Raw genomic sequence first — 26,308 nt, forward strand, 5'->3', positions numbered from 1 at the left:
GGCCTCTGGGGGGGCCATAAGGCTATTTGAGGGCCTGGGGGGGCATAAGGGCCTCTGGAGGGACTTGGCGGGCAGGTGGGGGGGTACAGGGGCCTCTGGGGGGGGCAGTAGTGTTGCTGCGAAGGGCCTTAGGTCCTTTAGGTGAGCTGGGGGGTGCAGTGACTATGCAGGGGCCTTGGCAGCGGCTGGGGGGCTGGTTGGAGGGCACAAGGTCCTCTGGGGGGCTTGGGGGGCATCTGGGGTGGATGGGAGGCACAGGGGCCTCGTGGGGGAGCCCATGGGGGGCCATGGGGCTGGGGGGGCCATAGGGCAGCTGTGCCCCCAGCCCGTTCCTCTGTACTCCCAGTTCCTGCTGGTGGGTCCACAGAGGGCCCAGGTCGAGCCCCCTCCCCAGGCAAGGGGGGGCCCAGGACGGCGGACACGGTAAGGGGGCCGGGGGCGGCACTGACACACACACCCCAAGCGGGGGGGGGGGCGTGCGAGCTGTCCCCCCCGGTGCCTCCCCAGCAGCAAACAGCCCGGGGGGGCTGCCCCACCCCCCTGGAGCAGGCAAGTGGTGAGGGGGCGGGGGGGACAGGATGGGGGCTATAGGGGTTAGGAGGGGCTGTAGGGGCTATGAGGGAGCAAACCGGGGCTGTAAAGGCTGAGGGGGCAGGGGGGGCGGGGGTGCAGGGGGGCGCGGGGGGGGCAGGTGGTCGGAGGAGGCAGGGGGGCGGGGGACACGGGGGGGGGCGCACGGAGTGAGCGGGGGGGGGCTCTCCGGGCAGGCACAGTTTTGGGGAGGGATGGGGGTGCGGGTGTGGGCAGAGGGGGGCCGGGAGGGGCAGGGGGCTGGAGGGGCAAGACAGGGGCTATAGCGGGGGGGGAGGGCGGCAGGGCCCACAGGGGCAACCCCCCCGGGGCCGTGGGCATGCCCGTGGCCGGCGGCGGGCCCGGCCCGGCCCCGGCAGGCGGGTTTAGTTTCCGGCCACGCGGCGCCCCGGCGCGGCTGCGGCGGTGCGGGGCTTCCCCGGGAGCCTGGAAGGCTTTCGGGCCGGGCCGTGCGGCGGCGCGCTGGGTGAGCGGGCGGGCCCGGGCCTCCCCGTCGGGCAGCGGCCGGCCGGGGGGGACGTGGCGGGCCGGCGCTCGGCCGCGGCAGGGAGCGCCTGGTGCCGGCGGCGGGCGGGCTGGGGCGGGAGGACGGCCCGGGCGCGGCGGGGCTGCCGGCGGTTCTCGTCTCCCCGGCAGTGGCGGTGCTCAGCGGGCTGCTCGCGGTGCTGCCTTTTTTTCACTCGTAGCTGCGCCGCTGCCTCGGCGAGGAGGCGAGGAGCGGCGGCGGGGCCCGGGAGGGGGGTCGGCCCGCGGCGCCCTGCCGCCCCCCCCGCCGCCTCCGGGTGCCCGGGCAGCCGCCGCAGCTCTGCGCGGGGCTTTGTCTTTCCCCCAGCCGCCGGCCGGGGCCGTGGCAGCGGGCTGGGGCCGCAGGGGCTGCCCTGGGGCCTGCGGTAACGCTGGCGCAGGGGGGCGGCTCAGGAGCCTCTTCAGCCCCTGCGAGCGGGCACGACGAAAAAGAAAGCCGGCGGCGGAAATTCCCCCCCGCCCCCGCGGCTGCTGTCTTTCTGTACAAAGTATTACAAAGGGCAAGCGCTGGTTGCCTCGTGGTTACGCAGCCGGGCCTGCTGGGCGCTTGAACCAGCGCGTCCAGTCAGGTAGCGTCATTTTTCTAGTTTGTAAATGAGCCTGAGGTTTCAGCCCCCTTACATTTCTGTACGGCAGTGTACTTGGTCAGAGAGCTCAGTCGCGCTGCCAGAGCTGGCGCAGAGTTCCCTTGGGACTCCGGACTTGACTGTCTTGTTGACAGGCTCGAGAGCCTGCTTTGGAAGTCACTTGGCAAGGCACAGCTTTGCCGTGGTTTTGGTACTTGAATTCTGACTGTAGTGCCACTGCCACATGTTAGCCTTTCTCCAGAAGTTACAAAAGCATTCACGTTTTCACTTTTTTAAAAAAACTGAACAGGCAGTATAAATAAAGGAAGCAAGCTGAACTGTAAAAAAAAGAATATAAAATAAAAATCAGTGAAGCTATCAAGGAGCTATGTGTACCCTCTAGAAGAGGGGTCCTGAAACTTTTTTAAACAGGGGGCTGGCGTGCAGATGAAGTGGCAGGCAGATTCTGCGGCTGCTTGGTTCCCCCCCCAACCCTGGGCGGGGGGGGGGATGTTTCTGTAAATACCGGGGGCCGGACTGAGGACCCTGGGGGGCTGTATCTGGCCTGTGGGCCGTAGTTTGAGGACTCCTGCTCTAGAAATTCCGCTAGCTAACATACCAATGGGTGAGACTTGTGCATTTTTCTTGGTGGAAAAATATTTCTGCCCTGTGAGCCCTGAGGATGGCTCTGGTAGCAGGGAGAGGCAGTTTCTGTCACTGTGCAGAAGGGTGAAGCTTCTGCTTTCCTGGCTGGGTTTGGTAGTGCTGTCAATGGTGATTGTGTGGTTCTACCAAGATCAGTCATTTGAAATGTTGCCACTTGTTATGTATAATTGGTGGCTCTGGTCTGGTGGGAAGCTAGATCTGCCCTTCATGCTGTGTGACAGGCCATCAAGACCATGTGTCAGACTGGTTATGCCTTTACTGGTGGCTATAGACAAAGAGAAGATCAGAGGGCAAGTGCTGCTCCTCACATTCACTCTTTCCACCTTTTTGCAGGCTCCATGAGAGAGCACCTAGATGTGTTTGAAGCGTCTGGGAATGAAGCAGACATGGCTTTGCCACCTCCGTCAGGACCTCGGAAGGGGAAAATAGCAAGAGAAGCTACCAAAGCCCCAGCAGAATTGGGACAGGGGAGGTGGGAGCCCTCAGTAGGGTTGGACGTTTGGGAATCGTGTGCCAGACAAGTACAGAATAAATGCTACATGTGAAGCAGAGACACTGTAAGGTGAGGAGTGTGTGAAGGGCGTGTTTGTATGAGAAAGAGCAGTCTGAAGGCACAAAAGGAAAATTGGTTGAACACAGGGATAAAATAAATGAAAACATAAAGCAGAAGCAAGAAAACAAAAGTAGTAGGTAATGTTTATTTGGAGGGGAGCGTGTGTGTGTGTAAATCCCAAGCCTTAGGAATAGCCTGACATTTCTAAAAAAAACACCCCCAAAAAGGGCAGGCGGGGGGGAGAAAAAAAAGAGACTGGTCTAGGAGAAACATGTAAGAACAGGGAAAGAACCTGGAAAGGGCATGAGGTTTAACGAAACTTTGAGTTGCCACTAGCAGCAGGGATGTCCACTGTTAGCCTGTACAAATGTGTGATCTAGTAGCGACACGGCCTCTCCTCTTTCTCCTCTCGGTCCCTGTGCTCCCCTAATACATCTGCCTAGTCTGGGCTCTGGTCCTGCCCCATTGCCAGGGTGTTTGTGCTGTGGCCGGGCTGAAGGGTCCTTGGGTTCTATTGTGCTTGTGGCGGTTCGCTGCAGTACAAATAATGGATATAAGCTAATTATTAATGTAAGCTATGTTGTCGTAGGGAGGCTGAGTGGAAGAGGAAATTCACTTATAAAGGTTTTCAAAGGAAGGATTTACCAAAGAGCTTTCTCTGTTGATGTGTTCTGTACCTTGGAAATGGAGACTGACTGTTAAAGAAAACCTGGAGTAAAACAAGAATAAAAGAAAAACAACTGAGAGGTTACTGTGCCATGTGCACACTACTGCCAAACAAAGAACTTCAGACTTGATGACAGAGCTGTATATAAGCTTGCATGATGAAATCTGAAGCTGGATAAACACAGCTTGGTCTTCATTTATAGTTTAGTGCCCGTAATCTGTCCAGCATCATAAAGATCTTAAAGCTGAGCCAAGTTTTACGAGACCTTGGGTGAGTTATAGTTTCTGATGGAAACCATGCAAAAAAAGATGCCAAAGCAGACAAAAGTTAGGGTTCTGACTGTGTTATGCTTCAAGTTTCAGAATTAAAGTCTAAGCTCAAAGTAAAATAAAACTGGGGCACTTCTGGCCAACAGAAGAAAAAGTTAACTGGAGCTGCTGCCTGCTTGCTGCTTTGTTTTGGGTTTTTTTTTCTTTTTTGGTTGTTGTTGTTGTTGTTGTTGTGACAATCTGTAGTCTGCCTTTGTGGGTTTTTTTGTACTTCCCACGTTGTCAGAAATGAAAATGGAATACAGATTCTGTTCTGCCTTTTATTTTCTTGTTGACAAACATCTGGAGACTCAGCTTCTATAATAACTAAGCCTTAGCAAGTAGGTCTTGCTCTGCACTGTCTCTTGGGAGTGGTTATGTTACTGCTGGCTCTGCTCTAGAGGAGGAAGACAGCTCAACTTGTGTTTTCCCGTTGCAGGTGTTGTCCTGGAGAAGGCCATGCATAAGTGCATTCTGAAGCCGTTGAAGAGCCATATTGAAGCGATGTTGAAAGAGTTTCATACTGCAGATGGTTCTTGGAAACAACCAAAGGAAAACCTTCAGGTGGTGCGGCAGAGGAATCCTCAGGAACTGGGCATGTTTGTTCCAACACCAGACTACGTGGATGTTGAAAGTTTGTGACCCCGCAGAAAATGTATTCGCCTGAAAAGAAAGTCGTACTGCTGCTGAGAGTTTGCAAATTGATTTATACTGTTATGGAGAATAACTCGGGTATGGTGCTTCTTGTGGTTCAAGGTCATTGTTTTTCTAAACCTGGGGTTGTGTTTTGGTGGAGGAAATGAGACCACCTGATTCTGCAGCTTTGTCTCCTTCGCCTGGAGCTCTTGTAGCATCTCCTTGCCCTTTTGAGAGGGATTCTTCCTCTCTGCTTCCTTCCTGATCTCTCTGCATCTGGCAGCACATCTTACACATTCAGTGTGAAGCAGAGTTGTGAAGCCGCTTAAACACCTCCCCCCCCCAGCCACCAGCTTTGCTTGAGTGTAGGCATTTGAATCTGGCTGTCAGAAAGGCTGTCCTGTAAGCCTAGAATTTGACACTGGTTCTAAATTAGTGTTTTCCTGGAAATCGTAATAAAGGATACACCCAGTATCTAGCTGCAGTAATTCAGCAGTGTGTGTGCAATATGACAATTACAAGGGCTCTGTGTCAATGGCTGGGGGAAAGCAGCCCCTGATGCAGTGTTTTGGGTTTGCTGTGCCTCTGAATGTTCTCGTTGGACAATTTCTTTGTGTTTTTGCAAGAGAAATAACATCTATTTCTACACTGTAGCAGGAGTCCCAAAGTGACCTTGAAACCTAGATGGTGAAATGGAACCACAGACCAGTTAAGACCCGCTTGATTAGTCAGTGGCACAGTTAAAACGCTGTGCTGGACAGTATGAATTCATAGGTGCAGCTCTGTTGCCTGATGTCTTATCATACACTGCTGTGGTAGGTCACGAGCTAAGGTGAAGCAATGCTGGTGGTAGTGGAAGATTTTTTTTTTCTCTAAGAAAGTATAAGCTGCTGCAGGTGGTTGGCAGTTTTCTTTCAAGCGCTGAATCTGCAGCTGGGCTCTGTGCCGATCAGGATGCTTGCTTTCTTTTGAGATTTGAGGTGAATGGTGAAAGCTTGAGGCTGTAAAAGACCCCCAAGCACTTTGGCAAGATTTGGGCAGGAGCTTAGACCTGGTTTATTTCTGTGCAAAATCCTGCATTTTAAAATGGATATAGGAATCTTTGCCCAAAGTGATGTAAACTTTGTTTTTTTCTCCATACCGTATTATCACATTGAGTAAGGTATTCCCAACACGCAAAAGAAAAGTACTGAGAGGCTTCTGGTGAACCATTGTACTGAGGGGCTTGGGCTAAGATGCAGCAAATTGGGTTGTCTTGCTTTGTCGTGTAGAGTTTTAAAACGTGGCGTCGCGTCGAGCCAGCACCTGTTTCCAGTACCTGCTTTGTCCTGTAATCTCAGCCAGATAACAGTGCGATACCTGGAGGGTACGTCTTAGCTGGTCTGACTTTCAGTATCAGCCCTTCAGTCCTCTGGAGTTTCGCCACAGTTTAAATTGGCTCCCGATCTTGATGTTTCAAGTGACCATCGCACCGCTTCTGCAATGAGGACAGTTTGGCCAGCCCCAGAGATCTAGCCACATAGCGTTTTCTAAAGAGAAAGTTTAAATGCGGTAAAAGTAAGAGGAACACATACAGACCTAGGTACAGCAGAGCCTCTGTGTGTTGCGTGCTGTCGTTACCGATGATGCTTCACCAGCTAGTTGGGAGTTACGTGAGGCTTTGCTCACTGGTGTTTTTAACCATGCTCCGTGAAGGAAATGTGCAGAGTTTTCATGTAAAATCTAATAGGCTTTTATATGCAGGCTTCTCTGCTGGGTTTCGGACTCAGGAACTGGTACTTGTGGCTGGATCCTTCCAGAAAGGGGACGTCATCCGTGCATGTATAAAGAAAATGCCCATTGATTTTCTCTTAGCCACTGACAGAAGTGCGGGTGGAGGTCAGGCCAGACTGGCATGGCTGCCTCTTGTGAGTTCACCAGTTGAGCTGACGCCAAGGTGAGCCCAGTCTTTAAATTCCCTTGCGTGCCTCAAGGTCTGCATCATCCAATTTGTGCTCGTTAGAAGTACAGGATGAAGCTGGACGCTGCCCACCAAGTGGCAGATGCTGTTCTCTTTGCTGCACATCTGTAACGAGAGGCTCTAGAGTAATACAAACGTACTGGTCAGTAAAGGCAGCAAAATAACGCTTTCCTTTCAAACACCGAAACTGGTCAAAGGGTGTGATTTGTCTATCGCTGCCTGTGTTCTCTTTGACCCAGGGAGGCTGTACGGAGCTGATGACTTCTTGCCTGTGTTGACATATGTGCTGGCCCAGGGTGATATGCTGGAGCTGGATACTGAAACTGAACACATGGTGGAATTGCTGGATCCATCTTTGCTGCATGGAGAAGGTAATCGACTTATTTCTATTAGAACTGTGTGAAGGGCTGGGGAAGGGGGATTCTTCCTCACCTCGTTTGAGTAGAAACCCTTTTGACGGAGTCATGTAGTCGGTGATGTCGGTAGTGTAACAAGAGAACCTCTTAATTGTTTCCACCTTAGAATAAGGGAGGGCTGGTTAGCTTGCAGAGTTACAGCCCCAAGTGACCTGGGAATCTACCGACGTATATACTGCCTTAGGAGGGAGTATGTTGTTTTCCGCCAAGAAGGAGGAGGCGTCCTGACTTAGCAAGCAAACACAGGCTGTGCAGGTGCCAGCTGTGGTTATCCTCCTGTGCCTGAAAATGTCCCGAGAGTCTGTATGGGTCTGCAGCGTTCAACTGAGTGGTGAGACCTGGAGTGGGACCCGGGTTAGGTGCTTTGTAAAAACTTCTGGGGGAGTTCTCTGCCCCTCTGGGGAAAGTGCTTTTGAGAATGTTGCCCCCCTTAATGATCCTGGTTTATGCCCGATACTTGCTTCTCACAGAGTATTTTTATGAGGCCTAGGAATATGTTTCTTAAGGCACTCTTGAACGATGGCTGAAGTCCGCTCGAGGCAAGGAAATCTCCCTCCTTTGTTTTCACGGTGGTGGTTTTAACAAAGAGGTATTCTGCCAGCCCTTGGTAGGCCCCAGAATCTATCAGTTTATGAGGAAGTTTCAAAGGTTCTTGTGACCAAGCTCAGCTGTGAGTTTTAAGTATAGGTGTATATGTCCCATTTCTGCCATCTCTTGGGTTGCTGAAATTGCTGTATCCTTTTACATGCCGATACGCGTGACAGAATTGTGTCGGGTTTCCTCCGGTTCAGTACTAGTCTGTTCCCTGCTTTGTGTGCAGAGTGCATCGTTCGGGAATCCTAGGACAGAAAATACTTGAGATGTGAAGCTGGAGATCATCAACACGCTTGAAAGGCAGAAATATTTACTGGGCTGTTAAGCCGTGTCGTTTTTAATGTAGCAGAAGTCGTTCATCTATTGGCTGGCCCTGTCTGTGGCACTGGTTAAACTGTACGGTGCAGGAAAAATTGTTTAGTGCTTTGGGGTTGTGTGGTTCAAAGGTAAATGTATTGTCCAGGTTGTCTGGTGGGTCTTGCGTGTCTTCCACGTATTGACCTCGTCACAGAGCTGAAAGCGAGAGGATGCTGTCGGTAATACAGAAAGAACTACTGTGAGCATAGACTGCATCTCTGAATGACTCCACAAATAGACCGTGCTGCCTCTTGATTGAACGCTCCCACTCAAATAGTTTACTTAAAGAGCAAGAGAAATAAATGATAGCCTGTCTTTTGTTTCTCCTGGTTGCTGAGGACTGTTGCCCCTGTTGAGAGTCCTTTTCCTTTGTGACCTGCAGCTCCTTTTGTACATCGGCAACTCTGTTGTGGCTGTACTTTGTTCTCCACTCATGTAATAAAGGTGAAGTCTGGAGAGCTGTACACGCTGCCTCCCGAACTAGTTGGACGTAGTGTTGGACCTAGGTGAACAAACACAGCCTGCCTTTTAAGAACAAAAGCAAAACCTTTGGGATGCTTCCAGGTACAAATCACACGCTCGGTCATTGCTTTGTTGCCGCTAAGGGAGTCACTTTTAAGTTCCTGAGCAGTGGTAGATGGTCTTTTATGTCGTTTAAACAGCTGTGTTTGTTTGATACCCGCTTGAAGCTCAGGAAGAAAACAAATGGCTGCTTGGAAACTGTTTAGAAGAAAACTCATGTTCCACCTTTGTAAAAACACTCAGGAGTAAAGGAGTGACACTGGTCCTTTAAATAACCGGCCACCCCCAGCGCTAGCGGACCCAGAGGTAGATACTATTGCACCCCTTGGTAATATGGAGCCCAGGCAACCACTGCATGCCTCTTAGCAGCTGAGAACACACCGTCCAGTATTTTGCAGGCCAGTAAGCTGTTTTTCTTTACGTATAAATATTTTGGCCATAGAATGCAGTGACTTTCGTGTATGTGTGCGTCTATTTATTAAAAAAACCCCAGAAATCGTTTGTACTTTTGACTGTGACCAGTTGGAACTGGCGTGGTGTTTGTGACCACTCTGAATTGTTCTTCCCCTGCTGTCCTTCCCAGGAGGCTATAGGTGCTTATGGAGCACTTTTGCTGATCAAGCACTTCCAGGAAGACCAGGCTGCCCAGCTGCTGAGTTCAGAAGCTAGAGATACTCTCCGGCAATGGCACAAGAGGAGGACAACTAACAGAACAATGCCTTCGGTTGATGATTTTCAGGTAGAGCTTCAGGCTGAAGAGAACCCCCCCCAGGGGATGGTTGTTGTGTTGGAAATCTCCATTTGAGAAGTATGATTCATAATGATTTCCTTGGGGCCACGAGTGGTGTGAAGCAGTGCTGAGAAGATGGCTGGTAAATTTGCCTCTGTTTCAAAGTCTTTCCACTTCATAACAGAGTGTGGTTATGATGGTATAAAGGAAACACTAAATAATGGAGCTTTCCCACTGTCCTTTGTATTTAAGTCGTGCGGAGCGAGGACAGACCAAATTGTATTTTAGATTCAGCTGCTTTGTACGCTTTGCTGTTAAAAAGAACAAACCCAGATTTCCAGTGGTATAAATCAGCACAACTCCCCAGTAGCGATTGGTGGCTTACCGTGGGTAATAGAGGGGAGACCTGGCAGAAAAGCTTGCCTACAATTCGAAAGTTTAAGCAAGGAGTAGAGTTCTATACTGTGGATGTCTTCATGTTTGTGGTTTGTTTTGTGGGTTTTTTTCTCCCCCCTCCCATTTCTTAACTGCTCTTTCAGAGTAGGGCAGTAACTCCAACTGAAGAATAACAAAACAGTCGGGATTACTTTATCTTTTAAAACCAAGTCCGCATGCCTTTCATATAGGAAAAGATTGTTACATAGGTAGGCATGCTGTTGTCTGTCCAGATGCATCAGTTTGCGAACTGAAGCAAGGAGGATGTTGGAATCGAGAAGAAAGGATTTACTCCTTTGTGTCCTGTTGTTTACAGTTCATACCACAGTGCAAAGTTGCTGGAGAGGCTAACGACAACCGTCAATAAGTTATGATGTAGCTAAGAGCTTGATAAATGAAGGTACGGGGTCATCAGGAGGTAATTAAACCTTTCACTTGCGGCTCCTTCTGCTTTATCAGTGTCCGTGCAAACAGCCACGGCACATCACTGAACAGGAAGGAGCTGGGAAAAGCAGCAGTCTCCCACAATTTGCCTCTCTTAGGAAGAGGAGAGCTGACGAACAGAAATTCGAAACTGTGGCCAGTGCACAAAGCTAGTCCATCTTACTGGGATCCATTTTATATTCTGCTTACCTGTAGTTAGGTGTCACATTCAAGTAGCTTGAGTCTTTGTTCTTTCTAGCAAAATATTACACTTAATAGGAAAATTAATCACCTTTGTATTTCTGCTGGATGACTAAATGACAGAAGATTTTTTCAGCAGGATCTTGTATTCAGTTTCACCTTCTCTTCCTCAGCAACTGAACTTCAGCCAAGCTGCCTGTACAGCTGGACGCTGTGCTGCATGCTGGAAGATGCAGGGGAGCACGGGAAGAGCTGGCACCAGGTGTGTCCAGGGCTGCTCCTTTGTTGACTCTTTGAAACAGAGCCTCAAATCAGTAAGGTCGCTCCACTTCCAGGCTAGGCTTGGCACAAATTCAAGCACTTTGCTGCCTGCCCAGAATGCCAGTTTTCCATCTCCTTTCTCCACATCTGCAGTCCTGAAACGAAGCACCTTCCCTACAAGGAATGTGTAACACAGCTTCAGCTCAACTCATCTTCCCCACATTGAACCAGGGTGTGGTTGCTACATGTCTGTGGTGCTGTCTCACAGCCTTACCACCAGCTTTTGGGTCCTGGAAAGGCCTTCATCCTCCCTCCCTCAAAAGGATGGAAAAGCAAAAAATCCGGTATTTTGATGATGATGAAATACAACTTGCTGATACTGCATAAAGAATCTTGATACTTACTATATGAGTTACAGGCATTTGCACAAACTTCAGCCTCTCCTTGAAGCAATCCTGTCCATCTAGAAGCATCGAAAAACAGGTCTTCTGTGTGTTAACTACGTTAGAAATTGAAACTGTAGTGTGCTTTGCCTTATTTAGAGCTGATTTGATTTTATGTATTTATTTTATTTGTCTTCACACCGGCTAACAAAAACGGATTAGTTCTGCTCAGTCCTAATGGTTTAAAAGCTGTTGCAAAGTTCCAGTGTTTCAGTCTGCAAGCTATCAAAAGTTTATTAAAAACCAGAGTGCTCTTTGGAACTGAAGTCATAGGAGCATTCTTCTCAGTCTTAGCTTTTAACAGCTTGTTCTTAGGAAATGTACATTTTTGCCATTGTGATTTAGCATGCTTAATTTATTCAGCGTACAAACAGAAGTACCAGCTCAGTAAATAAACAGGTCTTTCTTACTGTCATTTTTTCCATCTCCTTTCATTTTACTGCTTTTAGTTTCTAATTGCAGTTAGTTTCTTTGCAAAAAAGCACGTGATGGCAGGCTGCTTTGCTCATGTGTCCAAAAGTGTTTTGTGGTTGGGTGGTTTTTTTTCCAGTTGCTTGTTATTTTACTTTTTAAATACTTTTTGAAAGGTAGAACTGCGTTTCCTTGTAGGGCTTGTTTAGAATTCATCTATGTTATCAGTTGTGCACATGTGTGAATTTCAGCAGAGAAAAAAGATCCAGCTTTTGCCTCATGATCATACGGATTTGCTTTAATGTTGCAGAGTAAATTTTCTTTCTGCCTCCCTGTTAGATGAAATTTGGTTACATCAGGCTCAGACACCAAGTTGCCATCGGTTAACGTGATGAAAATGTCCTGCATGAAAATGGATTGCCTTTTGCGTGCTGCAGCATAAAGAGTGTGAATGGTTTATCGTGCAGCAACCTGTGGATCAACACCCTTGTGTGTTGCTGGCAGAGGGTTGGGTTTTTTTCTTTTTCCTTCTGATGAACATATTGTCTGAAGCTTCTCTTCAATAGTATTGACCCAGCAGTTGCAGCATCATCTCTTGGGTGTGCTGCCTCTGATGTTTATTTTGCTTCACAGCATTTCGTTTCCTAGTAAGGCCAAACACCAAGTCCCGTTAAAACCACTGGCGTTTTCAATGGGGCTTTAAGACTGCTATCTGTTTGTTCGTAGTTGCAGGGTTAGAATGTGAGCCAAGGAAAGGAGGGTGTCAGCTTATGAATTTCTGTTATGCCTGCCACAGTCTTACCACCAACATCAAGTCACAAGGTGGCTGTAATGTACAGTAATCACTGGTGCGTGTTTCACAACTAGAACATAGCGAGGCTTGCTGTTTGTTGCTGAGCTTCCTGTTTTCAGAGGATGAGGTTTGGAGGTTTTGTTTCTGATGTCTGTTTTCTCATTCTACAGAACTGCCTTCGTGTTGCATTCCAGGAAGTTAACGGTGCATGTACAGGGAAGACCTTACTAGTAAGACCCTGTATCACTACCGCAGATGTATGTCAGCTTTGTGCTGAAAAGTTTATGGAGTGGACGATCCAGAAGAATACAGCCTGTTTCTTTTTGTTGATGACACCCGGCAGCAACTGACAGAAGGTACCTACCCTCAGAAGATTAAGACAGTTGCACAGCCGCCCGCAACCCAAGGTCTTTCGCTTTGTCTACAAGCGCATTAACAGTGATCCACATGGTGCCATTTTTCAAAACAATGACGAGTCAGCTTCTGAAAACCAGCAACTCCTTTAATTTCTGTTCCTTGTTAACTCTTGAAAACATCTTTGCTGGCTGCCTGCCTTAGGAGCTAAAACAAGTCTTAAACTATAAATACCTAGTTAAACATGCGCATTGCGTACAAAACCCCGTGTAAACCGTGCGTATGGCCAGTTACACAGAGCGTTCCACCAGCGTGTTTGAGCCAACAGCCCATGGGGCTGAATTTCTTGTACCACAGACTCTTTTGAAGCGTATCATACCGTGGCCCTTTGCAGGTCTCTTGCTGTAGCGTGCAAAAGTGTATTTTCTTGCACTCACCCTATAGCCGAATGTCATTTTGATTCAAGTATATGTATGCTAAGACAAGTGTTTCAGTAAACCGGCTGGTATGAGCTCGGTTTCACCAGCATGAGTTTGACAAGACTGTCCGATGCAGCGGATCAGTTAACTCCTCATTACTTGGATGATTGCATCCTTTCCTAACTTTTTTAATTACAGAGATTCGCCATGTTTTTACGTGTGTGTGTGTGTGTATCTGTATTTGTTCCTTCCAGTTCTTTTTATTCCCCTTCTTTTGGGGGTTTGGGAAGGTGGGCACAGAATGGAAGTCTTTGTGGGGACCCAGGAAATGAAGTGTTTAACGGTAAAGCTTAAAGCATTTGCTGTAGGGAAGGTTTCTCTGTACCCACCGCATCAGCTGCTCATTTAGCAGTGCCTGATGTTTATAAGAGTGCCCTGTGGAAGTCTGCATGTTCATGAATGAGCTAACAGTAGCTTGGCTCTGTGTAGAAAGGAGAGGAACTATGAAGCACATATACCCATCCCTGCTTTTATTTTTTATTTTTCCTTCAACGTCCAGTGTTTCCAGGGCCTTTGCTTTCTCTTGCCACATTGGCAAAGCTTCCCAAGCTCTATTGCCCCATAGTCACGAAAGGTCTTCAGTAATTGCTGGGATGGTGAGTGGGTTTTGGGCTTCTAGCCCTCCATTCCTTCGGTCGTGAATTCCACTCAGTTAAAGACTCAAGAGAATTGCTTAAAACTTACATTTGGCAGTCACGCCTCAAACAATGAATTTGTGGAGATCCATTTATTTATTTACACTAACGAAGAAAAAACTGTAATACTGCATCAAAATGAAACTTAGTGGCTGCTGAATCACTGAGTAATAGCGTAGAGTCGCTGCTTAAGCCTTTACCACAATCATTGCAATGTTTGTTTGTAGACTGCTTGGTTTTTTGTAAAGTCGTGTGGCTGCGTGTGGTGCATTATTCCCAAGGTGCTCCTTACTGCTCTGATGCTCTGTATGTTCGCAGTACCGGGTAAGGCGGAAGGCTCTGTGGCTGGGGAAGAGTGGCTTGGACGTGTTGCTGCGCTCTCTGTTGCACCAGAATTTCAACGGCTGGGTTTGGCTGCTAAATTGATGGAACTACTGGGAGAAATTTCAGGAAAGTGAGTACCATGCTTATCTTTAATCTTCTAAAAGTAACCTCTCAACTGACATGGCTTAGGTATTTGACTTGCATGGAAGAGACCCAGAATCTTGCTTTAAGTAGTGTTCTGACTCGCTGAGGATTCCCTGTAATTGGAGAACAAGACTAAAAATACCGTGTGGCGGCGTAAGATCTCAGGGTTTCTATGAAAGCTAACTTTCCAGAATGAGTAGGGTGTAGCCTGAATTCCAATAGAGATACTGTATAAAAAAAGGTCCTTGTCTTGACAGCGAGAGAGTTTCGTGGAGGGTCGACACTTTCCCGTAGGGTCTCCAGCGTGCTTGTTCAGTGATCGTGAGCTTTTTGCAGTTCCTGCAGGCAGCCTTGGAACCAATTCTGTATGGCAGACAGTACCTTAGCTTGCTTTTTGTCATGCTCGGCTGCTTGTACTTGCTGAAAATTTAATTGAGCATCAATTGAACCCACAGGGAAATGTCCTGAACTCATGGTGGTAGGGCAACCCCATTGTAATCGGTAAAATGGGAAAATTGCACATTTTGAGGAATCTGCCTTGTGAGGAGAAGGGCTGCCTTGTGTTAGGTGACTGAACCTTGTGACCTGTTCTGCCACTGCCCCCTGCCACACACATTGAAGGAGGCAGTCCCTAAGCCAATGCAATTGAAAACGTGGAGTTTTAGGTTTGGTTTTGTTTTTTTTTTTTTTATGAAAGATTTCTTACGTGTATATGAGACCTGTGTGAGTGCTTAGCTTGCCCTGTTCTTTCTGTTCATAATTTTGAACCCACGGGCTGGTATAAAAGAATGGTGATGTGACAAAAATAGAATAAAATCTGAATTTAGACCGGATTTGTCCCTTGGGAAAGGAGTGCACCTGTTACTGCCGTGTGAAAGGTGTTTGATTAGCATATGACATCGTCAGACCTGCTCTTGGTCGGATTACAAGTTATGGGCTATTTAGCAATACATTCACCTGCTATTCCTTACTGTGGTTTTTCTTTGGTTTTATGTTTCCAAAGAAAGGGTGGATTTTTCGTCGATCTCTTTGTGAGCGTGTCAAATCGGGTTGCAGTAAATATGTCTAAGCAGCTCGGCTCCCGTGTGTACCGGACAGTATCGGAGCGCTACTCTGCTAGCAGTGGAGAGCCAGATGAAGATGCTTACGGTAAGTGGTTGTTGTGCCTTAAGTTGAACGGAAAGGTTCTTGTGTTGGGGGTTCCTGGGCCTGTACAAGTTCAGATAGTCGTTGATGAATGGGATCCTGTATACTGCTTTAGATAGCTTTTCCTGCTGAAGAGGACATCAGTTATGAGACTTGATTGCAGGAAGCGGAATGAAGCTGCGTCAGGGGAAGTTCAGGGTGGACGTTAGGAAAATCTTATCCACTGAAAGGGCGTTCAGTCAGGGCACCAAACCTGTCAGGAGCTTAGGGAGCATCTGGATGGTGCTTTCAGTCATACGGTTTAGTTTCAGGTAGTCCCGCAAGGAGCATGGAGTTGGACTTGATGATCCTTATGGGTCACTTGCAACTCAAGATATTCTAGGATTCTAGGAAATCTTCTTGAAAAATGATCTTAATGTAATAGAGAAGTCACTTAATGTGGCTTTGTGCAATGACTGTCTTTTATAATAGCATTGTTTTCTTTTGCCATAGATACGAGGAAAGCTCTTTGCAGAGATACAGAGAAGAAATCAATTATACCTCTGCCTCATCCTGTGAGACCAGAAGACAATGAGTAACTGTAAACTGTGATTCTCAGACAACCTAGTGTCAGTTTCCTTCTCCCCAAAGCCCCCAAGAACTCTACAGATGAGAAATATTAGGCTCAATGTTTTTCCCCGTGAAATACCAAAAAGCAACACTGAGAAGCTTCCCAACGCTGCTTCTGTCGGTATTGGCTGCATATTCGTGCTCTTACCCTATTGTTCTTCCTTTCGAACCGTGGCACTCTGGAGACTATTAAAATGGAATTGCTTCCTGTATGGTGGTGTCATGGTTTTCCTTCTCGGCCACAAAACAGTCCCCTCACTTTGTCACTCTCACGGAGCCCTGCTCCGAAACTGAAAACGCCTGGCCGCTGCTCCCACACAGAAGGTGCCAGGAAGGAGTTCTGTTGCTGGCTCTCGCCTTCCCTTTGCAGCCATATAACTGCTGCGACAAAACCTGGGCTCCGTTCTTTCTGAGCCACAAAACCAGAAATTGGGTACATCACAATACACTCTCCAGAACTCAGAGGTCTCTGTTTCTCTGTGCCTTTTACTTCCCTCATTCCCTAATTTAATTCTTGGATCCATCTGTCCCTTCACAGTCTGTCTGGATGTCACGGATGCTGTTACTTGGAGGCATTGACCAGGCACTTAGTTCCAACACAGGTTTCTGTCACTGTCTTCCCTGGAATTTCTTGGAGAAGAGTGCAGAGGAGTGAAGGCAGAAGGTTGATGAGCATTGATAACATGCAGCTGTGACCTTGCCTCCAAGGCAGTGGGTTGAGGGACGTGGATGATGAGCAGCTGTAGCTCGTTCCCGTCAAGTAGTTAAATAGCCCTGAGGAGTGTGGGAGAGGGGGTTGGATGGAGGGGGAGTGGTCTGACCTGACCTGACCTGACCTGACCTGACCTGACCTGACCTGACCTGACCTGACCTGACCTGACCTGACCTGACCTGACCTCTGGAGGAAGGAGAAACAGCACAGACAGCAGAATCTGACTGAGGGTAAAAGCCTTGTTGCAGCCTGATAGCTTGCTCGTGCTGCAGCAGCGGCTGCCCTGTGTGAGGCTGCCTGAGTTGGGCTCCAGCTACCGCAACTGGCGCCCAGCGTAGCTGGGACAAGCGGGAGAACCTGCGACCCTTAACAGACATGGTGAGAGGCGAGCCGTTGCAGCTAATCGATACGGGTGTGTTGCGATATTTGTTGTCTGTCTTAACTCGGATCGCAACTGAAGAGGACGTGTATTACTTGTGCTCGTAACAATCTCCAGGCAGGGTGTCTTCTTTTATTACAGTCCCGGGCATGCAGGCTTTTGCTGCTATTCTGGTTTTGCTGTTCTCCTTAAGTGCCCAGTGAGGTTTGCTCTAGTATCAGCCATGGCAGTTAATGTTCTCTCGCTCACCTGTTGTGTTTTTAGCACCGGTTTCTGTGGGCGCAAGGGGTCCACTTCAGATCTTTGAGTCACCGCGTCGTGCCCTTGGGGCTTTTCCATTGGCGAACTGCTGCTGTAATTCCCTAAGGGGCTTCCTAGGTCAGGAGGTAGCGGATGGGAGCAGGTTGCCGCCCTGGGTCAGTGGTGAGTGCTGGCATGTATCATCTGACCTAGAGCTGATGTCTGTCACCACTTTAGCTCTGGAATGACTCTGAGACCCAGGGAACTCTGGTTCCCTTAAGCTGCAACCTTGGAGCTTTTCCAAGCAGTGGATGAAATTCCTGTCACAGGCTCTAAGGCACCTTAAGGAGAAGGGGGCACAGTCTGAGTTTTCCCCCATGTAGGCGCCAGGGAGGTACAGTTCTGAGCTTAGTGCTGGCCGCTACTGGGAGACGCTTTCAAGTGATCTGAGTGCAGCTCTGGCTACCCAAAGCTGGACAGGGTTGGCAAATGGTGATGTAGAGTTTTGGTGGTAAACTTGACCAGCCTGTCTTAACGAGCAGGCATGTTCTGTGTTCGCAAGCACCGTTTGGTCCCGCCTGGGCATCCCGAAAGTTTGAAGGGCCGCGGTCACATCTTCCCTGGGTCACACACAATGAACGGTTGCCTGTGCAGAGTTGCTTTTTAAGGAGCAGGCTGTGGTTCTATTTTCTCTGTTTGGCTTTGCATTTGGGAAATAATGTAACAGCTACAGCTCAACTGAAGGAGCACGATACCTGACGCGGCAGAGAAGGAGGTGCGTTTTACTAATTTTTTGGTGTGCGTCAGTTTGACCCCAAAATGACATCGTGTCAAAGCTTGTGGCCAGGTTCCGCTGTAGATGTTGACTTGGGGTATGAATGGCTCCAGGTGTGCTTTAGGAGAGCTCTGTTGGTGTAGGTGTGCTGAGCAACTGCTCTGCTGTGTGTGCAGCTGTTCTGGTTTGGCTTCCTGGTGCGAGCACGCAAAAGAAAACTCGCAAGTGTGGTCAGCCTTGCCGTAAAATCAGAACGCTTTCTGCTGCTGCCTGGATATCCGAGAGCCTCCTGAACGTTTCAGGCAGGCAAGAGATGTGCTCCAGTACATCTGAGAGTCCACAGCTCTGCAGTTCCCTAGAGGGGCACTCACTACAGGTAAGGCTGTAAGATGGCAGAGCTCTCTGCAAGTGACGCTGACGGAGTTTCTTTGGGTATATATTTGGATACATGTGCGAGCTGAAAAGCTATTGTTTGCTTTCCTGCTCAGTAAGCACAGATCACTTGGGTGGTCATGGACACTTGCCATTTACTGAGGAAGTTTCCACCCATTGCATGGAAAGGGAAACGGTTCAGAGGCACTGTTTGGGGGTTTTTTGTTTGTTGTAAAACCTGGAGGTTTAGCATTTTGTTCCGTGGTGTCGGTTAAAGAAAAAGTATTTTCACAGCCAGCGTGAGTCGAGGTACCGACTATCTCAAAGAACTTCAGTTACACGATAAACCTGCTTTTTTGTAAATTAAGTCTAGCATTTTAATTTCAAAGGGAACTATGGGAACTCCTGTCCGCATGGTGACCTAGCATAAGCAATGATGGAAAGGTGCATCAGATGTGACCTCCGTGTCAGCTCAGTGTGCCTCAGACAGACCGCGTTTGGCACTCCGTGGCATGCTGCGCAGCTCCAGAAACTCATGCTAGGGAAAAAATGGGCAAAAATAATAGTCATGTAGACACATGAGTTAGGAAGAAATGCTATAAATTAGGTATTTCTGTTGACTGAGGCAGTTGATCTTGCTTGTGGATCTTTGGGGTGTGAACTTGATGCTGAACGACTCGTTTTTCATTTGACATGCCGGAATTATTTTAAAAGAGATAGAAGAGAAGCTTATGAAATAGAATAGGTTATTGAGTCTTCCTAAAATGCTCACAAGGATTATGTATAAAGCCAAAGTGAAGGATGATGGAATAAAATTCTGTGCTTTACAAGTAAATGCAGTACGCTTAACTAGGACCCTGCACGGAGATCAGGTTTATTTCTGTTTTTAAAATCCAAAAGAAGTTTAGGAAGTCTTAGAGGTTGGTATTGTGGGAAATAAATGGCTCTTCCACAAAAAATTCCACGTCAGCAAGGCTCTTTGAACAATTCTTTTTGAAATCGGTTCTAACTACAGCCAGTTAGCAGTTTAATGTTGAAATGTATACTTGCTCTCCTATAAAGCAGTATTTCGTTTGCATTTCAGTGCTGTGAGTCTTGACAAATTTGGGAAGAGCCCGAGGGAAATTTTTCATCCTGAGATACAGAAGGTAGGAGGCGACTTCTTTTTTTTTGTTTGGTTGTGGCTTTTTATTCTTTTCTGGAAAAATAAGTCGTTAGGTGTAAATGCTAGTGGTTTGTTCCTTTCGGTAGCAGGATAGTAATGAGGAGTAGGGTTACAGTTACAAAATAAGCTGTCTTTATCGGTTGAACTGGCTACTTTGAAATTAAACAAATATACGAGTATGTTCCAGGGGGTTTTGTGCTGTCTTCAGTACCAGTGTGCTAAAGATACTGATTTGTTTACAGGATTTATTTGCTCTTGAAGAGCAAGAGGTAAATGAGGTAAATGTAAACTTTTCACTCCTAGCACTTACTTAGTGACTTATAACAACTTCGGTATCGATTGCTTATTGCAGTAAAAAAATGTGGTATTTCTGTGCAAATATGAGATCGAAAATCATTTAAAGCACCGGCATAATATATCCTATTAATAGATGAGCAACTTAGTGCTATCATAAAATTCATAATCTGTGATCAAAAGTAAATTATTAGGTATCTGCTACTTGAGCATGCAATAGAGCTGGTATGAAGTGTATATTCCCGTGTGTAGGGCGTATACAAAAGATGTATAAAAAAGTCCTTAGAGGAAACATTGTTTTAGGTCTTTTGTTTGATTGTCTGTTTATCCTGTACTATTTGGTTTTATTTCTCAGGGACCTGTGAATTTTAAATTTGGAGTCCTTTATGCTAAGGGTGGGCAGCTTACAGATGATGAAATGTTCAGCGATGGTGAGTTTTTCACCTTTTTCTTGGCTGACGGTTGCATCAAATATTGAGCTTCACTGTGAGTACAAACAGTCACAGTCGTGACCCTCTTAGAATTCATCTTAGGAGCCTTGAAGATTTGTATATAAATCAAATTGTTATACTGGATAAACTGTTTCTTTTTCTCTAGTGTGCGTTCCCACAATTAAGTGGTGTCGAGCTGAAGGGGACTACAATGGAATGGTGATGGAGCCGTTTGGACCGAGTCTTGAAGATCTCTTCAGTTTTTGTTCAAGGAAATTTAGTCTCGAGACAGTCCTATTACTCGCTGACCAAATGGTAGGAACCTGCTTTGTTGATCTTGACGGTGCAGTATGTTGGGATATTCAGTTTCCTTGAGAGGTCAGAACCAAATACGTTGTTTCTGTAATTTAGAGGTGAATAGGCCTGTTATCATGAAAGAAAAGACTCAACATTGGTTTTGTTTCTCTTAAATACAAAGTGCCCCATCTAAAGTGATTACAAAGTTTTAATTGATTTCTAAAAAGCAGACTTGCGCTGTTTGCAAACCCTCTGTTGCACTGCTCAAAGACAAAAGAAATTCGCCCGAGAAAGTTTTTGGAAACAAATGTAAAATAGACACGGGGAAAGAGCTGGAGAGGTTTATGTGTTGTCTGTCGAATTATGTTCTCTTTAATGCCCTTACATTTTACAATAAAAAGTTTCATTACCTCTTTTATCGTTAAGACAATGTTGCTAGTGTTTTTATACGGAAAAAAGTGTATGCCTAGTCTCTCTCGAGTGATTTATGGTTTGTTGGGGTTTTTTTTTCCTCTTTATCTAGATTAGTTGAATTGAATACGTTCACTCTGAGAACTTCATCCACTGAGATGTGAAGCCAGACAACTTCTTAATGGGCCTTGGGAAGAAAGGCAATCTTGTCTACATAATAGACTCTGGGTTAGCAAAGAAGTAGCGAGACTCTCAAACTCACCAACATATCCCATATCGTGAAAATAAAAACTTAGCAGGAACCGCCTGTTATGCATCCATCAACACGCATCTTGGAATCAGCGAGCTGGAGAAAGCAATAAATAAACTTTGAAAGTGTCGATGCACTTAATTTTAGCACAAGTAGATGTTGCTTTAATGAGGCATAGAGTATGATCCTTATTTATGGCACTTAACAGCGCAGTGTGCTTGGCCTCTTATCTCTTGATTGGGTGGGAATTGGTCCGACTGTAATTCTCAGGAATTAGCACCTTTTTTTTTAATAATTGCAAGGGTGATAGGCTTTTTCTTGTACTGTTTATCGTGGGCATAGTAACTCAGCTATCCCTTGTTTTTCAAAGGTTTTTTATGACGGTCTTGTTGCACAGTCTTTTGTTTTTCCGGTACTCCTAATGAGTCCACTTTTTTATACTGTTGTAGAGCAATCTCACGGAGATGACTTGGAGTCCTTGGGCTATGTACTGATGTATTTTAACCTGGGCTCCCTCCCCTGGCAGGGACTGAAAGCAGCAACTGCGACGAGCGAGGGGAAGCACGCGGCCGACTCAATATGAGTGATAAAGCAAGCTTCGATTTATTACGGCGCGATTATGTCTTATATACAGTTCCAGTTAATTATGCCTACTAGTCATCTGCTGATTGGCTAAGCTCTAAAGGGTTACATTTTCATACGTCCTCCTACTTGGGGTTTCTGCGGATAGCTAGCTACATATTTTTTTTTCCTCTCTTGTCTACGCGAATTCCTCAAAGTTATTTACAACATTAGGCACAAGGTCAGTGTTTTTCTCAGCTTCCTTATCAGCATGCCTCAGCATAGCTGCAAGGCCTGCTTCAGCTAACTTACGCTAACTTTGTTTCACAAAGATCTTTAAGGGAGTCATGGCCATGATCACACAGCCATTCTGCAACAACAGACTACCACAGCACAGCCCTTTCCCTTACCTCCTCCCACCCTTGGGGTCTGCAGCTCAGAAACGATCCCTTCCCCTCACGTGCCCTGCAGCTCAGGAGTCCTCATCTGAAATTTCAGGGGCAGAACTTATGAACGGGACTTCATCAGTCCAGCTGCCTGGGCATGCGGGACTGGCAGAAAGGCATCAGTCCAGTTTCCAGGGCCTTGGTGCAGTTTGGTCCCTCACAGCACAAGGGTTGTATCGACATGATGAACATCCGACATTAGGGGCAAACTCCATCTGCTCCTCTTCAGGGTGAGTTTAAAATGGTTCCCAAAGTCAATAGGAGTCATGCATGCACATCTGAGGGTCTTCACTAATCCATCTGCTAATTAAATAATAATTAAAAGCCATGCTGTCCACATGCACTGCAATCATTACTTTTCATAATTAGCTAAACGTGTAAGTCAGAACCACTGCTTCAATTATTTTTTGTCCGCTGCCTCAGCCATCGCTTGCTTTGATTGCCTAGGCTCTTCACCAAGACAGAAAATTGGTTTAGCTGGCATTTAATGGGTCTGTGCTAAGTACCACTACATGCTGTGAACTCCTTGATGCCTATTTAATGACTCTTGCCTATTAAAAGCATTTTCAATTGAGAAAAAGAGATGATTTCAGGATGACGTTCAGCAGTGGTCTGGAGCAGCAATTGAACAAATCCAACGAAACCCAAAGAAAATGGTCATGCCGCCTTAAGGTTGCTACAGCAGGTGCTTACAATTAGAAAGCACTCAAAGAAACCCTGGGTGTGGGCCAACACTGTTTACTGCGTATTGACACGCTCTTTCTTCAGCTAAACACGTCTGTTGGACCACTTGCATTGGTGCTTTCCCCAGCTTTGGAGAGAGAACAGAAACAGTGTGAGCAAGGCAAGAGAGCCACGGGCACAGGGAGGCTCCCACCTGTGTGCAAAACACTGGCCCTTGGGCTGCTTTTAAGACTCAGCCCAGTCCTCACTGCCTGGAGCACGTTTTCCAACAGAATTCAACTCCAGTTCAGATAAAAGCCTATGTTTTGGGCATTATTTTGATGTGGTGTAAGGAGACAGAGACACACACGCTAAAATTAGGCTATGGCTGGTTATCAGCCCAAAGAGGCTCCCTAGCACCAAAGTAGGGTTGGGTCCTCTGCTAAGCTGAGCAGAACTGCCAGTTGGACAACTCAAGCTCAAACTTCTCTGGAATAAGGCCCCACCTTTTTCCTGAATGAGTATTATTCCCTTGCCAAACTGCAGTTCTGCTCAGACCTCAACATTCTGCCTGCAGGCTTCTCGGGAACAAACGTAAGTATTACTTTTATAATGGGGAAAGTTTCTTTTTTCATGCTGCCCTAACTCAAAGCCAGCCAATGCAATTTTGCTCAAGCTTTCAAACAATAATGCTGTCTCAGAAAATGTCTACAGATTGTATTTTTGAATGACTCCAAAACCTGGAAGCCTGTGTCTACGTTGCAGGAGAACAGACTGCCCAGTTACACGATTGCTTGAATACTCCCAGATCATCCCATCACATGTAGGCTCTCAGCTTCAGCATTGAATTTAAAAGTGCAGCAGCTTTAGGCATCCCTGGAGGCCACAGTACAGGCAGGTACCTCAAGCAGAAATTCAGATCTTTGGTGCTGAAAACGGTCTCCTGGAAGTGCTCACCTGCCTCCATTCCCTAAAACTGGAGCCTAAAGCAACCATACTCCTAATGTAGGTACCACACCTAAGTGGCTAATGGGTAACTGTTGGGCTCACGCTGACTGTGCAGCTCACCACCCGGGGAAGCCGGGGGTCTCTTTGCCTGGGAGGGGTCCGTGTTACATGGCTCCCAGCAGCGAGCGGCAAGATACAGGTGTCTGGCACTGCAGTGAATGATGATGTGCACATATATATCTCCAGGGCGACCAGGCAAGGCCAGAAGAAACTGACGCTCAGGCTGAACACAGGTAAACGAGCCCAGCGGTGGATCTGGAAAAAATCTACACCTAATCCTGCCCAAGCCGGAAGGTGCTTAAATTCCATAAGTATATCCTTTTTCACCTGCAAGAGCCCCGGGCATTCAGAGGAGTCTCACTGCAAACCCCCAGCCGGCCTGGTGGTGCAGGGGAGCTGGAAACACGAGGCACAGCTACGCCCGGCAGGACTTGGAGAGGACTCTCTTAAATAAAGTCCCCTGAGGTGTTCAGTTCAGTAGGCATTCTCAGGACAGATCTAACATGCACCAGCTGGATGAGAGTCATCTGAAAGCTCAGCTGCAGCAGCCGTTCTCACTGAAAACGTATCCAGAGGAGACACAGGAGGTATGCCCAAGCTTCCAGAATTCCTTCAGCAAGTTGTGAATGAGGCATGAGATGAAAAATCTCTCCCCAGCGGACAACACACAGACAAAGCTCAGCATACACTGCCCTTCCCTTTTTTGTTTGCCTCTGCTTTAATCAAGGACACTCCACAGTCAGCTTGAATGAAAAAAAAAAAAAAACAAAAGGAAAAAAAAAAAACCTTTACAAATGCCCATCAAGCCCAAAAGTGTCAAGACTATAGAAAAATGGATGGGGAAAACCCCTTGAGAAGGTATTTAAAATATTCAGTACATATTAAAAATTTCCCTTTTTTTAAGTTCACTGAAGCTCCCCCTAGCAAGATCAGCTCCTGCTCAGGGAAAAGTGTGAACTGTGGTTATTTGTTCAAAGGTAACCTTTCCCACTAATATATAAAAAAAAATAACTGAACCAAGTATTTCAGAAGTTGTAAAGACTGTTTGAATCTGTGCTTTGGGTTTTGTTGGTTTTTTCATCCTAGTTAACACTGAAAGTTTACTCTTGCCTCTTCCAGAAGTAGCCAAACAGGCAATCAGGGATATTCTCCAGACCTTGGGTCCCACTGCTGGTGACTGTCTGCCTGTTCTACAAAGTACTTGGAACACCAGGTTAACCCGGGACGGTACAAAACACATGGGCATCAGGTGAACCAGGTCTGGACCTCAGAGCCCAGCTAGATTTCCCAGATCAGTAAATGGCTTTTGAAACAAGCACTACCTACAAGTCCTTCAGGGTTGTCTTAAAATTTGCTCATTTTGTCTCAGGTTTAGTGAATAAATAAGCTTCTCTAATTAGTGGCAACATTTCCTTTAATGTCCTCTATACCTGCTGAATGTAATCTCCTGAATGCCGAGATAATGTTATTCTAACGTCTTCAGGAACTGCCACCTCTGTAACAGGGACACTGACTGATCTGTGGTGAACAGCAGGAGTAGGTAAGCACTGTGAGAAAGCAAATCTCTTCCTTCATCCAACACCTTTGGTTGACTAAATGCATGGATTGCTTTTGCATTTGGTCACAAGTATCAAGATCTCAGTTATACTTTCCATTCCAGCTGTAGCAGTCAGGGACTTGTACTTCTAAGTTTGTGCATTCGCTTTACTCCTAAAAACATCCTGAAACCCCTCCATGAGAAATACTTCAGCCACAATCCTTCCTCTTCCAAGTTCCTGAACCTTGATTTTCAAATACATGGCATCAAATTACGATTCCCTCATCATCATAACTGTTGCAAAGAAATTACATGCTTTTCTCCCAAGAACAAAGTTTCAACAACTGTGGAATAAATCTGGACAAGTGGCTGGTGTAAAGGCAAAGTATCTTTCCAATGGTAGAAAATACTCATCGCGCTTACCTGCCTGAAAAAGTGCTGTGTTGTTATAGCAAAGACATCAAAGCCACAGCTGGCCCTTTTAAGGTCACCTTGAATATTGCTTAATTTCTGGGACTGCTCATCACCCTCTTCCTTCAGTCTCTGAATGAACTGCTTTTCAGCATCTCGACTCTCTCCCGGTTTGGGGCAGAATCCCCTCTTTGGGGTGGTTGGCCTTTGCTTGGGATATCCTGCAAAGGAGAGAAGAAAAGACCATCAGGGTCCCTTTATATGTATGGATATGACCTTCCTGTGTTTCTAAGGCCCTTGGGACTCAGCCCTATAAAAGAAAAAAAGGTCTGTAGCATTCACACAGATCTGTAATGACTTTCAAAAAAAGCAAGAGCACAGCGCAATATGTTTCTGTAGGGGCCAAAGCTCAAACCTTTGTAACAGTCATCTCACCGCAGGCTCTGAGCCTGAAGGTCTGCTATGAGCCGGGGAGAGCTCTCCTAAGAACGTCTTACTGAGAACTGAGGTTGTTAGAGGAAGGTTCCCTCTCGCCTATGTTAGACATCGACAACAACAGAGGTCTGCATCTTGATGCGTGATGCTGGACTCCCTTGGATAACAGTGA

General features: G+C 46.8%; 1 protein-coding gene, 1 long non-coding RNA gene and 1 other non-coding gene across 6 annotated transcripts; all 3 read left to right on the forward strand.

The window, feature by feature from the left end:
* Nucleotides 1–4,513: 4,513 nt before the first annotated feature.
* On the forward strand, nucleotides 4,514–16,471 carry LOC114012088 (N-alpha-acetyltransferase 20-like). Of its 3 annotated transcripts, XM_055793405.1 has the most exons (6): nucleotides 4,514–4,608; nucleotides 6,256–6,843; nucleotides 12,229–12,414; nucleotides 13,808–13,980; nucleotides 14,998–15,143; nucleotides 15,633–16,471. In XM_055793405.1, exons 4-6 carry the CDS (start codon nucleotides 13,826–13,828, stop codon nucleotides 15,716–15,718), a joined length of 387 nt encoding a protein of 128 aa, XP_055649380.1. In that variant the 5' UTR covers nucleotides 4,514–4,608; nucleotides 6,256–6,843; nucleotides 12,229–12,414; nucleotides 13,808–13,825; the 3' UTR covers nucleotides 15,719–16,471. The 3 variants fall into 3 exon arrangements, with proteins under 3 accessions (XP_055649380.1, XP_055649378.1, XP_055649379.1); XM_055793403.1 differs by lacking the exon at nucleotides 6,256–6,843 and having other exon boundaries at nucleotides 4,565–4,608; XM_055793404.1 differs by lacking the exons at nucleotides 4,514–4,608; nucleotides 6,256–6,843 and adding an exon at nucleotides 11,923–12,087.
* A 784-nt stretch (nucleotides 16,472–17,255) lies between these two features.
* LOC129783428 (small nucleolar RNA SNORD45) lies at nucleotides 17,256–17,340 on the forward strand. Its single transcript, XR_008745297.1, has one exon. It is a non-coding gene; the product is annotated as a small nucleolar RNA SNORD45 (small nucleolar RNA).
* A 1,821-nt stretch (nucleotides 17,341–19,161) lies between these two features.
* On the forward strand, nucleotides 19,162–21,172 carry LOC129783423 (uncharacterized). Of its 2 annotated transcripts, none has more exons than XR_008745291.1 (4): nucleotides 19,162–19,375; nucleotides 20,042–20,117; nucleotides 20,284–20,432; nucleotides 20,938–21,172. It is a non-coding gene; the product is annotated as an uncharacterized LOC129783423 (long non-coding RNA). The 2 variants fall into 2 exon arrangements; XR_008745292.1 differs by having other exon boundaries at nucleotides 20,304–20,432.
* The last annotated feature ends 5,136 nt before the right edge of the window (nucleotides 21,173–26,308 follow it).

This window comes from Falco peregrinus, unplaced genomic scaffold (genome assembly GCF_023634155.1).
Source record: "Falco peregrinus isolate bFalPer1 unplaced genomic scaffold, bFalPer1.pri scaffold_40, whole genome shotgun sequence".
Taxonomy (NCBI): Eukaryota; Metazoa; Chordata; class Aves; order Falconiformes; family Falconidae; genus Falco; species Falco peregrinus.